The sequence below is a fragment of the Melanotaenia boesemani genome, chromosome 18 (assembly GCF_017639745.1).
Source record: "Melanotaenia boesemani isolate fMelBoe1 chromosome 18, fMelBoe1.pri, whole genome shotgun sequence".
Taxonomy (NCBI): Eukaryota; Metazoa; Chordata; class Actinopteri; order Atheriniformes; family Melanotaeniidae; genus Melanotaenia; species Melanotaenia boesemani.
In genome coordinates, this window is record NC_055699.1 from 25,406,809 (window position 1) to 25,422,499 (window position 15,691).

Below are 15,691 nucleotides of genomic sequence, written 5' to 3' on the forward strand. Positions count from 1 at the left end.
TTATTTCCACTTTTTTTCCCTAATGAATTACTATCTAAAACAAGCTAGCACAAAGCTCCTTAAAAATCGTCAATGCGTTCATATTGCTTTTATTATGAAGGCTGTTGCTTCTATTTCCTTTTTTGTCTGGAATTTTGCTGACTTTACCCTCCCCCACTGACGTCACTGCTTTTCACACTAAAATAATTGCCTGTTGCTGACATGTCCACATAATATTCCATCGGTCAATAACTCCAGTAAACGGGGTATCATCATCATCATCATCATCATCATCCTCACCTCAACAGGTGGTACAAACTAATCATAAAATATTTAAATTACAAATAAAAGGCTTAAAAGAGAAAAATGATATCCTACTTATTCTGAGGGTCAGACAGAATATTATGGTTGTGCTTCTGTTTATTCAATTCAGCTTTATTTGTATCAATCCAAATAAATCTATTAAATGATCCACATTAGTGCAGTTTACAAAAAACTGTGTTCATACACCAATCCATAAAGATAATTACTTCCATCCTGAGCTGCACAAGGAAACAGCAGGGGAAAAGGTATTAAGAAGAAAACAGCGTGATACATCCTAAGTTCTGTTTAGCCCAGAAAATAGTTCCTTTGTAACATCCTCCATGTGTTTTTATAAGATTATTGTTTTGCTAATCTTTATAATATTTAATTTAAAGTTCAAAACGCTTCCTGGTAGTTTAACTTTGTTTAAAATAAAACAAAGAAATAGCTAATATTGCTAAGTTTAGCAGTGAAAACAACATGAAAATACTTTTTCAAGTCTTTAAAATGTTGTAAATGGAAAACTTACGATCACATAAACTGAAATGCATAATAACCGTAATAGTTTTCTCAGTTATTTAGGGCTTCATAAAGCTCATAATTCTGTGGAGAACGTCTGCAGTTTCAGTGTAAATAATTAAATCAGTAAGTTATTTATTATCTTTAAACTTAGTGGAATGTTTTTACTGTCTCTGCTCTGGGGAAATGGTGGAAAAAATGCAAGAGAAAACAAACTATTAGGCCCAGAAGCTCCTCAAATCCTGTTTATTCTCCAGGGAGTGTTTACATGAAGAGGCAGCTTGTTTGTGTGCTCCACAGCAGACCCGCTCGAGGAGGATGACAATCTGTCCTTGGTTTAAGTGAGTTACAACTCCACATTTATTCCTTTAATCTTTTACATGTTTAAAGTTTTTGGCTGTATAATTTGTAATATACCAATGTTTAATAATAATTAAAAAAAAAAACTTATTATAATAGGAGTTCTATGTGACAGATCCGAATGAAGCACTGATTTCACTGAATTGTCATGAATTAATAAACAAGAGAATGATGCATCTCCATGAATGTTGTCCAAGTGAAGTAAAACCTCCAGGAAGCAGATTTGTTTTGACTGAGCAACAGGAAGTGAGGATGATTTTGCAGATAGCCAGACCTTCCTACAGGCAGCTTGTTCTTTCACGTCCTGTCCTGTAGCACCAAGTATGAAATCCAAATGTTCAGCTTCTTCATCTTATCTGACTCAAAATGTTAGGAGTCCAGCTATGAAATATTAATGAGAAAACTAAATAGAATTAGGAGGAATCTAAGGTTATTTTAATCACATGACATGAATTCATGGTCAAGAAGACTCAATGAAGTTCAAAGTCAGCATCAGAATGAAGAAGGCGACTGCAGGGTAATGCACCATGTCACAAAGCTCAGATCATCTCCACCTGCTTTCTAGAACATGATGATGAGTTCACTGGACTCCAACAGCCTTCTCAGTCACCAGATCTCAGTCCAGTAGAGCAGCTTTGGGATGTGGTGGAACAGAAGATTCTCATCATGGATGCAGCCGACAAACCTGCAGCAACTGTGTGATGCTGTCATGTCAATATGGAGCAAAACCTCTGAGGAAGGTTTCTAACACCTTGTTCCATCTATCACATCAATGATTCAAGGAGTTCTGGATCTGGTACTAGAAGGTGGACCTGATAAAGCGGACTGTCAGTGCATAGAAAGATAAACTTGTATTCTGTAATTCCCTGTATCCTGAAGCCCCCCTGTGGTGTGTTTAAGTCACTACATGGCTACAGGGACGATGGCTCCAGATAGAGAACCACAGATTCAGATCTGTTTGAGAAGCTGGAAGACAAGAAATCTGTTGAATGTTTAGTCTGTTTGGACTAGTTACGCTTTATAAAGGACTTTAAGTTTTAAGCACAGACTATCAAATAACTTTGATACATGTCAGACTCAGTCTGAGTTTGTTTTAGATTTCCGGGTGAAAATCCATATGACTGCACCTCCTGCAGCCCACCGTGCCGACCATCCATCAACCCTCTATCTCCAGATACAGACCTGGCTGACCATTAAACAACGTAACATTTCTGTCTCCTCAGAAATGCTGCTGCAGATGTTATTAAACAACTGGAAATACAGGTAACTCACCCAAAAGCTGCTCCAGGTAAAAACCAGTGAACAGCATAGAAACCATTAAGAAACCAGTAAAAGCAGCTTCATATTATAACAATTTGTGTTGATTTTAACCATCAAAAGTGTAAAATCCAGTTATATTTAGATTGTTCTGCAGATCATTGTAATAAAAATAAATCTTCTAAGCGTAACACAAATAAATGACAAATGTTTTGACTGATGAATTAATTCGTGTTGAGTACGGCTTTGCAAGGTGGAGCAGCTAAGAAAATCATCTTGATGGGTTACTTGGGGGTTTTTATATAAGTTAAATTTTCTTCTGTTTCAAAGAAACCTCAGGATGACCAGTAAATTCTTTACAAGGGACTAAATCCTTGTTACCATATCTACAACACACTGCCTCTGACTCTTTCTCCATCATCACAGAGAACTACAGTGACCTCATGTTTCATACCTCCAGTATGATCGCACTGGTGAACACAGGCAGGATTTCTTCTGAACCATCGCTGTGGGTTGAGGGGTAACAAATGAAGAAAATACCAATTTTACCATCAACTGGCTTTTTTTTTCTTTACCTTTACACGGGGGTGTTTCCAGCCTTTAAGAACATCCTGGGCTGAGCCCAGATCGGATGTAAATTCAAAGATGAGCGAAGACTTTTTTGTTTTTTATAAACATAAAGATGTTTTAGCAGTAGACTGTAGAGTACCTAAAACATAATTTAATGCCCAGATACCTGCGTGTTAACGCCATGGGATGTTTCATCTAATGCATGATAATGTTTAACGTTACATCTAATGTTAGATCGAACAGCTAATGTTTTGTGTTTTGGAACATTACATTTGAATTAAAAAAAGAAGGAAAAAAAAAACCTGCACGTTGGTTAGCACGGCAGCCTCACAGCAAGAAGGTCGCTGGTTCGAATCTCGGCTGGGGGGAGGTTCGAACCTTGAGGGTGGTGACCTTTCTGTGTGGAGTTTGCATGTTCTCACCGTGAATGCATGGGTTCTCCCCGGGTACTCCAGCTTCCTCCCACTGCCCAAAGACATGCAAGTTAGGTTAATTGATCTAAATTCTCCCTAGGAGTGTGTGTGAGTGTGAATGGTTGTTTGTCCCCTATGTGTTGGCCCTGTGATGGACTGGTGACCTGTCCAGGGTGTACCCTGCCTCTCACCTGTTAATGCTGGAAGAGGCTCCAGCTTACCCGCGACCCGTAATGGAACAAGCGGTACAGAGAATGAATGAACGAAAAAAAAAAAAAAACCTTTACAGAGTTCAGTTCATCTCTCTTCACCTGCTCCTGATGCTTTCTCTTCTTTCTTCTTCACCTGAATGCTCCTTCCTCTTTCCTCTTTCTTCCCACTTGTTCCGTCTCTCCTTCCACCAGAAAACTACCAAATAAAATGTTTAACATTAAATTGATTAGATGTAATCATTTAAGACAATAGTAGCACCCACAATGGTTGCCGCTGTTTGACATGGGTGGACTGGCCCCTGGTGTGGATGGATCCCCATGACACTGATATTGTTTCCTCACAGCAGCATCAGGCCAGATGCTTATCACTTTTAGTATTTTTAACAACATTCAGTTCGAGACAGAAATAAGAGAATCATGTTTGTATAGAATGGGGAGTGAAGGCTACTTGGTGTGTGTGTGTGTGTGCGTGTGTGTATGTGTGCGTGCAGTTGTGTGAAATATTTTGGTGAGTGTTTCTATTGTTATGTATTCCTACTTTGTTTTGTTTTATATGCATAAATGTTTTTAATCATGTAAAGCACTTTGTGTTGCCTGTGGCATGAAAGGTGCTTTATAAATAAAGTTTGATTTGATTTAGTATTATTCATCGTGGCATTGTGGCAGCTATCATTGTAAAAAGACTTATGTTGGGTGATTTGATACTTTGAATTTGGCCTTTTTACCATGTAGACAAACTTACCTGTTTAGCATCACTATTTCAGCACAACCTCCCCATCATCTGATCATTTTTTCACTTTAAATTTATTAACATACCGGGCCCAAAATAAACAAAAATAATCAAATCATAATCATTAAAAGTTCCATTTATTACAATAAAAACTGCACCATTTTTTCTGTTTAGTAAAGTGACAAAAATATATATAAAAAAAAAAAATCATCAAAAGGAACACATCATCTGTCCAGCAAGGTTTAACGAAATGATAAATATGTTTTCTTATTAAAATCATCAAGGTTCTAAATATTGGTTTTATTGTTCATTCAGAACACCAGCGAATGTTCATTCCTCAGTAGTTTAAATAAATGCATGGATTCTTTGAAAGCAAAGGACTGTACGCCACTTTTATTGTACGTATCAGCTGGTCATTTTAGCAGCTTAAATAAAAACTCAATAGTTTTTATTTACAAGTCCAAATCTGCATCTTCTTTTAAGCTGGCATTTTTAAACTTGATCATGTTTTAATAATGTTTTTCCCACACTGGAAGTTTAATTCTTGCATCTTATCTATTTTATTTTAGCTTTTTCTTTCTGTTTTAACTTCTTTTAATGTTTGTTTTTTAACGCACTTGTTATTGCTTCCTGCATCTCGCTGTGATGCTTTTAATGTTCTATGTAAAGCACTTTGAATTGTCTTGTACACAAAATGTGCTAAACAAATAAATTTGCCTTAAAGACTCACCAGTGAAAATAACCTATACTACCCACCAACAGTTGGAGGTATTCAGTGTTTAGGTGAAATTTGTAGAAAATAAAAGGTGTGGTCCGGGTCTGATGAGGTCTAAATGTGAGGAGGATGATGAAGAGGACTTTTTAGATGCAAGAACCAGAATATTGAGTGCTGCATTCATGGTTCAGAGGCCTTTTCTTCAGTTAATCATCTTGTTAGTGAAAACATGTTGTTCAAAGTTATTTGAAAAGGGCAAAGCAATGTTTTTTTTTTAAATAAACTGCCCAGCAAAGTGTCTATTTTCATCATGTTCTAGTTCACATGCATTATGTAGTTCCTGATCCATGTGGACCAGCTGGAGATGTTTGGTGATTTTCTCCCTCACTCTCTGAGCCCTGCATGTTGTCTTGCATCAGACTTTCTCCTTCCTCGTCTTGCATCTCTTCCATCTCTTCACCGCTGTGGCTTCCTGCCACCACCTCCGCCTCCTTCATCATCTTGCATCATCTCTGTCACATTTCTGTTGCTCTTCTCTCTCTCCAGCTCCACCAACCTGGCTCAGTTGTTTGAGTCTGATTCTGTCACCTTACTCTCTCTGACGAGGAAAAACTAACAGATCCTTTCCTCTATTTTATGCAAGATATAAAGCTAGTTTACAGTGTTTTCATTGACAATATTTAAATCAAATATTTAAATCTGACTTCAGACCTGCTCTAACATTGGACTACATGCCCAGGTAGCAAAACAAGTGTGGAAGTTAAGTTTAACAGTATATGTAAAATACAGGTTACAGTTGCGTTGGCTACCTGGGGCCAGACTCAAAACATCCATGGCTGAAACCTCGAGAATAATCGGCTGGCGACCCCACTGCTTTTACATAAGCTGACAAGTTTAGCTGTAATAATCTGCTAGTTGTTTCCTAAAATCTAGACCTTTTTCCAGTGGCGGCCTTTCCTACAGGCGACATAGGCGGTTGCCTAGGGCGCCATCTGCTGGTGGAGGCCGCACCTGCAAGCCAAACCTGTCAGCAGGCTTTGACACAAGGCTGTGATCACACTGCAGGTTACATTCATGTTTCGCCAAAATGATGTTGGCATGAAAAATGGAGTGGCTTTACGCGCCGGTATTATATGTAGAAAGCGTCTTATCAACACATGAGATATTTTGCATGCATTGCACTGCATCATCTTATTAATAAAAACGTCTATCCTTTTCAAGTCCCAGCATTTTTTAAATTTGTTTTTAAATTTATTTGCTGTTAAGATCTAATATTTAGTAGAATTTGTGTTTATAAGCCCGACTTGAGCTTATAAATATGTTTTTTGTAGGAGCCTGATTTTGTTCCATGAATTATTATCCTGTTGTGTATCTTGTATGTGCAGTTTCACATATATGTGATAGATACACGTCTTTGTGGTGATTTCAATGTATCATGAAATTTTTATTTATTTATTTTTTTGTGGATTTTTTTTTCATCATATGATATTTCACAAGGTTTTTATCTCTGCAAGTTGTTTTGGTTTAGCTATTGGATACAAATTAAACCAAGAATGAGCTGAAACCATAACAGAGTTAACCTCTGAAGGGATCCTGGACCATTTTGTACTAGAAAAGTTGGGCCTCAGTCTAACAAAGCTGAAGAACCCCTGGTCTAGACAAGGTGATGAGTCCTTTAGAAGACTTGAATGTGGACCATAATAAATAAATGGTAATGGAATATTTTTAATGATGATTTTAAGGAATTTACAAGCTACAAAGATTTAATGAGTTTGTTGTGTGTGCTGATGTCACTAGCATTATACTGCAGGAAAATATAATCATTGTGATTAAATTATTAGCAGTTCATATGATAAAACTGAACTGTGGGAGCATTTAGAGAATTTTTGTTTAATATTTTAAATGCACTTTTAAAGTAGGCTACGTCAGTTCAATGTAAAAACCTGATGAAGGGCCAAACACGGACTCCTCGCTGTTGCTGCTGGAATTTCAGGTGAAAAAGACAATGTGTGTATTATTTACATATTTTGTTTTTGGCCCCTACCTGGCCCCCTCATCAAAACTTTTCTAGAGCTGCCTCTGCACATCTGAAGTATAAATCCTTTTTACACCTTTCAAAACATGGTTACAGACGGGTCCTGCTCTGATTTGCATTTCAGAACGTGCATCATTCATTTCCCTCACCATATTCATGGCCTCTAAAAAGTTAAACCTGCCTGTCCGACATCTGCTCAGCACCAATGATTTAGAGATGACAACTTGCTACTTTTGCATTTTGGGGCGAAACTCTTTTTAAATGTAAATTAAACCATAAATGAACAAATTACTGTCCCTGTTTCTGAACAACCTGCAAGAGTAAACATATGAAGATCTGACTAAAATAAAAAGAGAGAAAAAAAACCTACTTCTGTGAGGCAGAGATTCTCAAATGGTAGCTGTTAGTGAAGCAGTTTTTGTCTCCTCTGAAGTCAATTTCCAATACTTACCATGAGACTAATTGTCCTCAAAAAGCTGCTTCTTCTTGGAATAAAATGCACACAGAATAGCTCGGGTAAACATTTTTAAATCAGCCAGGAAATGATGGACTTCCTTCATATCAAGACAAAGTTTTATTGTATCTTTGGAAAGCAAACGGCTGTAAGACAGAGACTAGACACAATGTTCCTGGTTACATCACAGTCCTGCTGTAGCGCCGCTCTCATGTTACTTCAGTGCTTAAAACAGATGTTTCAAAGTCTGGTTAACCCTTTACAGCAGGGCCGTGACGTGGGTCCTCACCAGAGTAGGAAAAGAAACATGTTGGAGTTTAATATCTACATCACAACACATTTATACCCAATGCATTTTAAGGCTTTTGCTGTTTATTCTGTTTTTTTTCTCTACAACAGCAAATCACAGAAGCAGTAGTGAAAATAAAAAATATTATTTTCTTCTTGTAAAAAAAAAAAAAAAAAAGGGAAGGAAAAATCTACACAAAATCTGAATGACAGTACAAAACGAAGCATATTATGGGATGTACATGTAGAGCGACATTACTGTTGAAAAATCTATTATGTCTTTTTCAGTAATGAAAACATCTCAATATCTTTTACGTTTCAGATTATTTCAGTAATAAGAGACAATCTGAAACTATATATAAAAAAGATGAAATGAACATGTGTTTTTTTTGTGTTTGACTTTCAGTTTTTTTCCTTTTTTTTCTGTAAATGAACATAATAAACACTTTAACCTCTTAAATATATTTCTCAGTGCAACATAGTTTGTTTTGAGTCCACGCTACAGTTTCCTTTTTCTCTGCAGCTGCATCGTCTGGAGCTGAAAGCCTCGGCTGAGGATATGTTCACCACGGCACGACATACAAAGCACACAGAAAAAAAGATCAAGTTCATGATTGATTTGACTTCCTGGACACGTTGGACCCCCGTGTCCTCATACTGTGGAGCTCTGAATCCCTTCCCCTTCGAGTGTGTAGCGGTGGGATTGTCTCATCCGTCCAAAGCAAGAGTCTTGAAGAGTTCACATCATGGTGACATTTGCACCTTTTTAAAACTATTTATAGATTTTTTTAATCAAAAAGAGATAGAAAAAAAGGTTGTTACATGTTGCTCTTCTCTACAAGTGTCCGGTCATCTCCCTTTTGGTTTCTTCTTGGGGGTCTCTGACAGGGCAAAGAGGTAGCCGTTAATAAACAGCAGGCCCTGATGAGCTGTGGAGAGAGACCCCAGAAAACAACGAAAAAGGGGATGGGGGGTGACCATCCTTTGGTAAAGCCACGGAGGGAGTCCAGGTGACCTGATTCAGGTGATGCCACTCCATCCATCCCCCCGCTGTACCGGTGTCCCATCCTAATGACATCAGCTCTGACATCACAACATTATGGCTGCTACATGTGAAACAGGTTAAAACTCTTTGTGGCCGTAAAAAGGCCTGAAGCTACACTATCGCATGTGGACCACACAAACTGGGTTGATCATGAGACACATGTCTGGCTAAATTACTGATAGCACCATTCTTCAGTTAGTGGGTTAACTCCTCTTTCAACAGATTTCTATCACGAGGGAGTCGAAAAACAAAGTGCATTCAAGCTGCATTGTCCACATAGCTTCCACAGTGACGTTGGCGGCAATGAGCGATTTTTGCTCCTAACTAAAGCAAAGCAATGATTTTTAGTAGGTTTTTTTTTTTTTTTTTTTTTGGTATGCTTACAGACGTCTAATATTTGATATAATCTGATAGGAACACATTTCTCTTAGCAGTCAGTCAAAGTCAGACATGAAATTATAGGAGATTAGTTTTTTTATGTGCATTAACATTTAGATTTGTTCATCCTTGGCTGTTTTTTGTGTGTTTTGTGGGTGTTTTGGTGACAGAAGACTTGAATGCACATTGATATCGCTGCAACATGATCATCACACAGAATCCTGCTTGCCTGAGCAACATAATCTAAAAAAAAGTCAACACTGCACCTTCCACAAGACAGTCAGAAGATCGTATTTACACACACACAAACCCATGAAAAAAGGGATACTGCAGCTTTTTTTTTCCTTTTTACTTTCTTTAAAAAGGGCAATAAAATATATTAAAACTTATTTACATTGTGTTTTTTTTGACAGAAAACAGAAAAAAGCGCTGTGATGAGCTATTATCCTGTTTAGCAGGTATTTTGAAGGTAATGTGCCCCTGTTTCCTGTCATCATAACTTAAGCTAAGTACAATTAGGAAAAAGGAAAGAAATACATATCAACAGTGGAGGCTAACCAAAAGGTACTAAAGGCACTGTCAGAACCATACATTGCCATGAATGGGACCCTCAAGTTAGAGTGATAGGGGTTGAAGGGGAAGGGGTACATGGGTTAGGATAATGGGTACTCTGTATGCCACACCACGGGGCAAATCTACAGCTTCGCCAGATATGGTTCATTTAGGATTTTGTTGCGTCTCTTTCTTGGAAAACAAACAATAAAAACGGCCTTGATGAACCGAGACTAAAATAACAACACTTTTCTCTCCCAGAAAATGATAAATACTTTAAACATTATTAATAAATTGGTCTCAACACCAGCATCCGATTGTAAAAATGAATGAAAATCATAATACAAAATTAAAATATCATCTAAATCATCTGTACATTTTGTTTTCCTGTATTTTATTTGTACACAGTGTCCCCTACTGGTAAATTCTTTTTACTGCAGCTCCTGAGAAAAGCGTGGATCAGTCCAAACCTCCCACTGGTTCCTGAACCTGTCCCTCATCCGGTGAGTTGAGGGTCTTGGCAGTCCTGTTGAGCCTGCCTGCTCGCAGATATATGAGAGCCTAAAGACAGTCTTGTGCGAGCTCTGCCCGTCTTCCAGTCACACAAATGCAGTCAGTCGCATCTCATGCCTCTGTATATGAGCTCTGTACGTTGAGTTTGTCTTTTTTTAGCTTGACACCATCCACCAGTTCAAAGTTATAGTTCTCCAGGGCTGATAAGTTCCTCTCTGACATGGCTCCATGCGAGCAGGCGCAGTACAAAACCACCCCGCAGATGGCCCCCAGGAAGACCCCCAGGGCCGACATGGCGATAATGGTAATGAGGATGGGGTCGAGTGTCTTCAGCATGTTGCCCGCTCCACTGATCTGGTTGCTCTCTACAAAGTCTGGATATTCTGTGATTCCCTCAACTGGAAGTAGGAATCAGAAACAGAAATGGAGTTAAAATATTGAAATACAGATTAAGAAGAGCTAATTTTCCTTAAAAAAGTACAACCCCAATTCCAAAACTCTCATCAAAACATATTTTATTCTCAGTAGAACTTTAGAACAGTTGGAACAGCAGCAACAAAAGGCTGGAAAAGTAACTGGTACAAATCCGAAACAACTGGAGGAGCATTTGACAGCTAATCAGGTTAATTGGCAACAGGTCAGTAACATGACTGAGTATAAAAGGAGCATTTCAGAGAGGCAGAGTCTCTCAGATGAAAAGGTTGGACAAAGGTTCACCAGTCTGAGACAAACTGGGTTTAAAAGTTGTGGAACAATGTCTGAAAAATGTTCCCCAATGTAAAATTGTGAAGACTTTGAAGAACCCACATCTACAGTAGGGGGTGTAAAACTCTGGTCCTCATGGACTGCTATCCCCCAACACACCTCATTTAAATCAAACTGATCCAACAGCTTCAGGTTCTTGACAATGATTAACGGCTGAATTAAACAACAAAAACCTGCAGAACAGTGGCCCTCAAGGACCAGAGTTTGACACCTGTGATCTACAGAGTGTAATATCATCAAAAGATACAGAGAATCAGAAGGAATCTCTGTGTGCATGGGACATGGTTGGATGCTGGTTATCCTCTTCATTAAAAATTGACATGATTCTCTACTGGAAACCACTGCATGGACTCAGGAAGACTTCCAGAAGCCACTGTCTGTGACCACAGTCCATCCTGAAATCCACAAATGCAGGCAAAAAGCTCCATCAACAGGGGATACTACACAATGCTAAACATCACCCTGGAACTACTTTTTACAAATGTGTTGTGCCATCAGATTCAGCTCATATTTCCATCAGATGGTAAAATGTCTCAGTTTCATCGTCTGATATGTTGTTGATCTTCAACTGGGAATAAAATATGGGTTGATGAGATTTGGAAACAATTGATTCTGTTATTCTTCTTTTTTTTACATTTTAAAGTAAATCCTACCTTTATTGAATAATAAATAAAATGACTTACGGATTTCGTTGAATCTATCCTCAGGTAGCATGGGCTCAGTCGGCACGTCAGGATCTTTTAAAAGAAATTCTGGTCAACTTCAGTCTATTTTTAATCATTAACCAAACAGAAATACAGGAACTGTGAAACAAAGTCTTACCTTTGCAATCTTGCATACTGAGTCCATTGAGCACCTTAATGTCATCCACAGCGATGTCTCCCCAGCTTTTTCTTTCCACAACACCTTCAATCACCACCTTAAAGTAACAAAACAATGCCTATTAAGCTACATTTTCTTTACCACAATGTTCATACAGACAGACACGTGTCTTAGCTTGTGAGAATTTTGATGTACCTGATATGGTTTGTTGGTGCGAGGCACAAGAACACGGCCTTCCCTCCAGCGGTTGCCTTGGTGACCACTGACTGTCCATAGCAGGATGTCAGCCGGCCCATCCAGCGTCTGTTTCCGTTGTTTGATATGCAACGTGCCGATGCGCGACCCGAACATGTGGTACCAAAAGGACACACATAGGTCAGAATCTGGGGAACTGACCACCGGACTCACCAGTCGAGCCACCTCGGTCTCCTGGAGACCAGTTGCTAAGGTGTAGATGAAATTCCCCGATCCACCTGTTGAATAAATGAACATCACTGTCAAAGAAAAGCTCTTGGTCTGAACTGAAACATTTTGCTTGTATGGCCTAGTTGAGCAGGGGCCTCACCTGTGTGGTCCATGTTGGGTCCAGTGTTGAGAGTTGGGGTGCCGCTGGACTGGATCTGCCACCTGGAACCAGTATCCTCTGATACCCAGCTGCAGAAGGACGGATCATTGGCCCAGCCGAAGTCACAGGCAAACCACAGAAAAGCTGCAAGTGGTTCAAAGATGGGTTAAGATCATGCAAGGGTGCTTTAAGATCATGATAAAAAAATCTCAAGAATAATGACTTGAGAGTTCATCATGAAATAAGTGTTCAGGGCTGCCGTGTTTATACATTTAACCACTAGAGGGCAGCAAAGGATTGCAGTAGAAACTCTTAAGTGTTACACTTGTTGAGGATGAAAGCAGCCAACTCAAGAAGAGGACTCAGTTGGATACATAAAGCAAAATATGTCGTTGAGATGAGACAGAGTGGACCAGCAGCTGTGTTTAATTAACCCTCCTAATGAATCTAATAGGGTGTGTATGGCCTGTAAAGAAAGACTCGCTAAGAACAGGCTCAGCACAATGACGGGATGGGAAGACCGGGTCTGGACGTGGTGTCCAGTTGAGAAAGAGATGTTCACTGCATCCCGCTGAGAAACTAGGTTTTTTAATGAGAGCAGGGATTTGAAATTTGAAGACAGCCATGGCAACAATGCTGGGGCCCCTTTCCAATGTCACAATCCCCCCATGAACACACGCCGTGCTGAAGAAGCTCCACAGAGGCCAGAAATTGTGTGGGAGCTTTGCTGTTTTTCAAACTGGATAAAGGAATACTTCCAAGGAACACATGGGAGAGATATGTTTGGGATATGAGCCATGGTTTAATGCCTTTGGAGATACAGCAAGATTTCCTTCCAAGTGACAAAATATATGAGCCAATATTCCCGTTAATATTGGGAAGGTTTTAACTAACGTCTGCAGGCAACACTATTTGCCCATTAAACACAAAGGATGGAATTCTCAAGGATGGAACCACATTTCAGACTCCAAACCACCTCTCCCCCCCACATAGAAATCCCACTCTCAATTAAAATGTTTTTTTTTTTCCTTTTTTTTTTTTTTTTTGGAAAGCTTTGACTGAGTTAAATAAGATTTGGATAAGATAAGCAGCAATATGACTCACTTGGCCATTTCATAAAAGGAAAAGAAGACTTTTCCTTCTGAATGCCAATGGAAACCACCTTCTTGGGGATTAGCACCCTTCAACAGGGCCGGACTAAGCCATTATGAGGCCCTAAGCAAAATAAGACAGTAAAGAAGAGGGGGTTTATAATTACTTTGTACTTCCTATAGTGTCCTCAGAAGGGTCACCTGATGTTGCTGTGTAGTGTCATATAGGCGAGAGGACGATTTTATTTTATTTGGAAAGGATTAAAACGATTGGGCCTGACTCAGTACAATCCTGTTTTCCAGGCGGTTCCTATCCTGCAGAACACATATGGACTAATAAGAGCAGCATTTACCTCAGTGGTTCCAGTTATATCTGTCTGACAGACAGCGAGCAAATTGTTTTTTTTTTTTGAAGTTTTTGCAAGGGATAGTCCTGATAGTGGATCTCATTCCAGGCTTTGGAAGAAAGATCTTTGTCCATAACAGTTTTTAAAAGCCGGTAATGGCAAGAATCCATTAGTGGCAGACTGGACTGGATCCGTCCTTGAGTTGAGCTTCGGTCTTGTTGAGGTGCGGCTGTTTAGAATTTGAAAGTAGTTGGATCCCATGGTTCATTGTATAGCAGGGAAATTTTAGAGCACTGGACATTATTGATGTGGAGCAGTGGTGTGTCCTTCCAGGAAGACTATGATGGATCTTATATGCCCTGTTATAGAGTCTTGCTATGGGTTTGAGGAATTCTTTTGTTGTAAGAGACAAGACAGGCAAACAGGACAGAAGACAAAGAGGTACAGTAGGTCTGATTTTACTATATACATATAACTCCTGATTCAACTTTCTGGACTGGATCATGCTAAATGAGATGTGAGTCAGTGCTCCCAGCTGTTTGCAATCCTGTGGAACACTGGTTCCCAACCTTTTTCCCCTAAGGACCCCTACATGCAACTACCAAAAAGCTGTGGACCCCTGCCCACCCTGTGTTGAAACCATGTTTGTTTTTATGCTTCATTAGTTGCTTCTCATAATAAATTATGCATTCTAGTGGACTCCTTTTTTTGATAAAACCAAAATTAAGCTAATTATCAACATAAAGCCATATTTTTTCTATTTTTATTTTCAAAATAAGAGTGAATCATGTGCACTGTGGTGTTTCTCAGCCATGCCTCATTAATAAAATGGTGCAAAGTGTTTTCAGGCTCCCAAAACTCTGGCTTCATGTGAATGAAACACCCAGATTATAAAAAAACTTAATACACCTAAACTCATCTCTGTTTTGACATGGCCTTCACACTGGCTCTGAACAGTCAAAGCCTCGGGGACCCCTGCTCTTTGGGGGACCCCTCTGGGTGTCCAGGGACCCCAGGTTGGGAAGCACTTCTGTGGAGGATGACATCCTAGGTGTGTGACAAAGTCTAAGATCCCTCATTCCTGTTCATGTCCTCGGGGCCTGCTTTTGTATCTCTACAGCTTTCCTGATCCAACAACGGTAGGCTATTTGTTGCTGCCTGAGCCTCGTCTCTCTTTTCCAAATTGAAATTTTTCTGACTTTAGATTTTGTTGCACTGTTTTCTGTCTTGCTGCCTGTGTTTGTTTTTCACATTCTTTCCTGTGTTCACCTTTACTTAAACATATATTATTTATGAGCCAACCATAAAACCTTCAGTTGAAATAGTCATGGTTGCCTCATAACTGTGATGAAAATAGTATAAAATTTTGATTTTTGTGCACATAACCATAGCCTGGCTGCTAAATCACTTATGCCATGGGCCGGCTCTGTTCTTGTTTTTACCCAAACACAGTTGGTTACCTTCATGCAAACACCTTAGGTCTCATCCATTATCGGAGCCAGTGCCCCAGCAGACTGCAGAGCCAGCTGACTGAGTGAACGGGGCTGGGTGGAGCCTATGGCCCATTAGCCAAGGTCAGACTGGGGCGCAGTCTCTCAGCTGGCTGCTGCATCATCAACCTGCTATAGGAGACACTGCTGTGTGTGTTTGTCTGTGCACGTGGCCCTAGAGTACACCTAATTTCCTCTGGTCATCTGCATTGTGCTTTCCGGTTTTGTGTTGTGGTGTGCATATGCTTTTTGTGCGAGTCAGTGTCGGCCCAGTGATTAGTGATTATG

At 39.5% G+C, this 15,691-nt stretch overlaps 1 protein-coding gene across 3 annotated transcripts in view; it reads right to left on the minus strand.

Annotated features, from left to right (window-relative positions):
* Positions 1 to 7,648: 7,648 nt before the first annotated feature.
* Positions 7,649 to 15,691, minus strand: part of nrp1a (neuropilin 1a) — a 67,567-nt gene continuing 59,524 nt past the window's right edge. For all 3 annotated transcript variants that reach the window (XM_041967930.1, XM_041967928.1, XM_041967929.1), the window contains 5 exons: positions 12,476 to 12,619; positions 12,106 to 12,383; positions 11,911 to 12,007; positions 11,772 to 11,825; positions 7,649 to 10,721 (listed from right to left, as the gene is read on the minus strand). In XM_041967930.1, the coding sequence (XP_041823864.1) occupies positions 10,435 to 10,721; positions 11,772 to 11,825; positions 11,911 to 12,007; positions 12,106 to 12,383; positions 12,476 to 12,619 (860 nt within the window). In that variant the 3' untranslated portion in view covers positions 7,649 to 10,434. The remainder of the gene's footprint in view (positions 10,722 to 11,771; positions 11,826 to 11,910; positions 12,008 to 12,105; positions 12,384 to 12,475; positions 12,620 to 15,691) is intronic.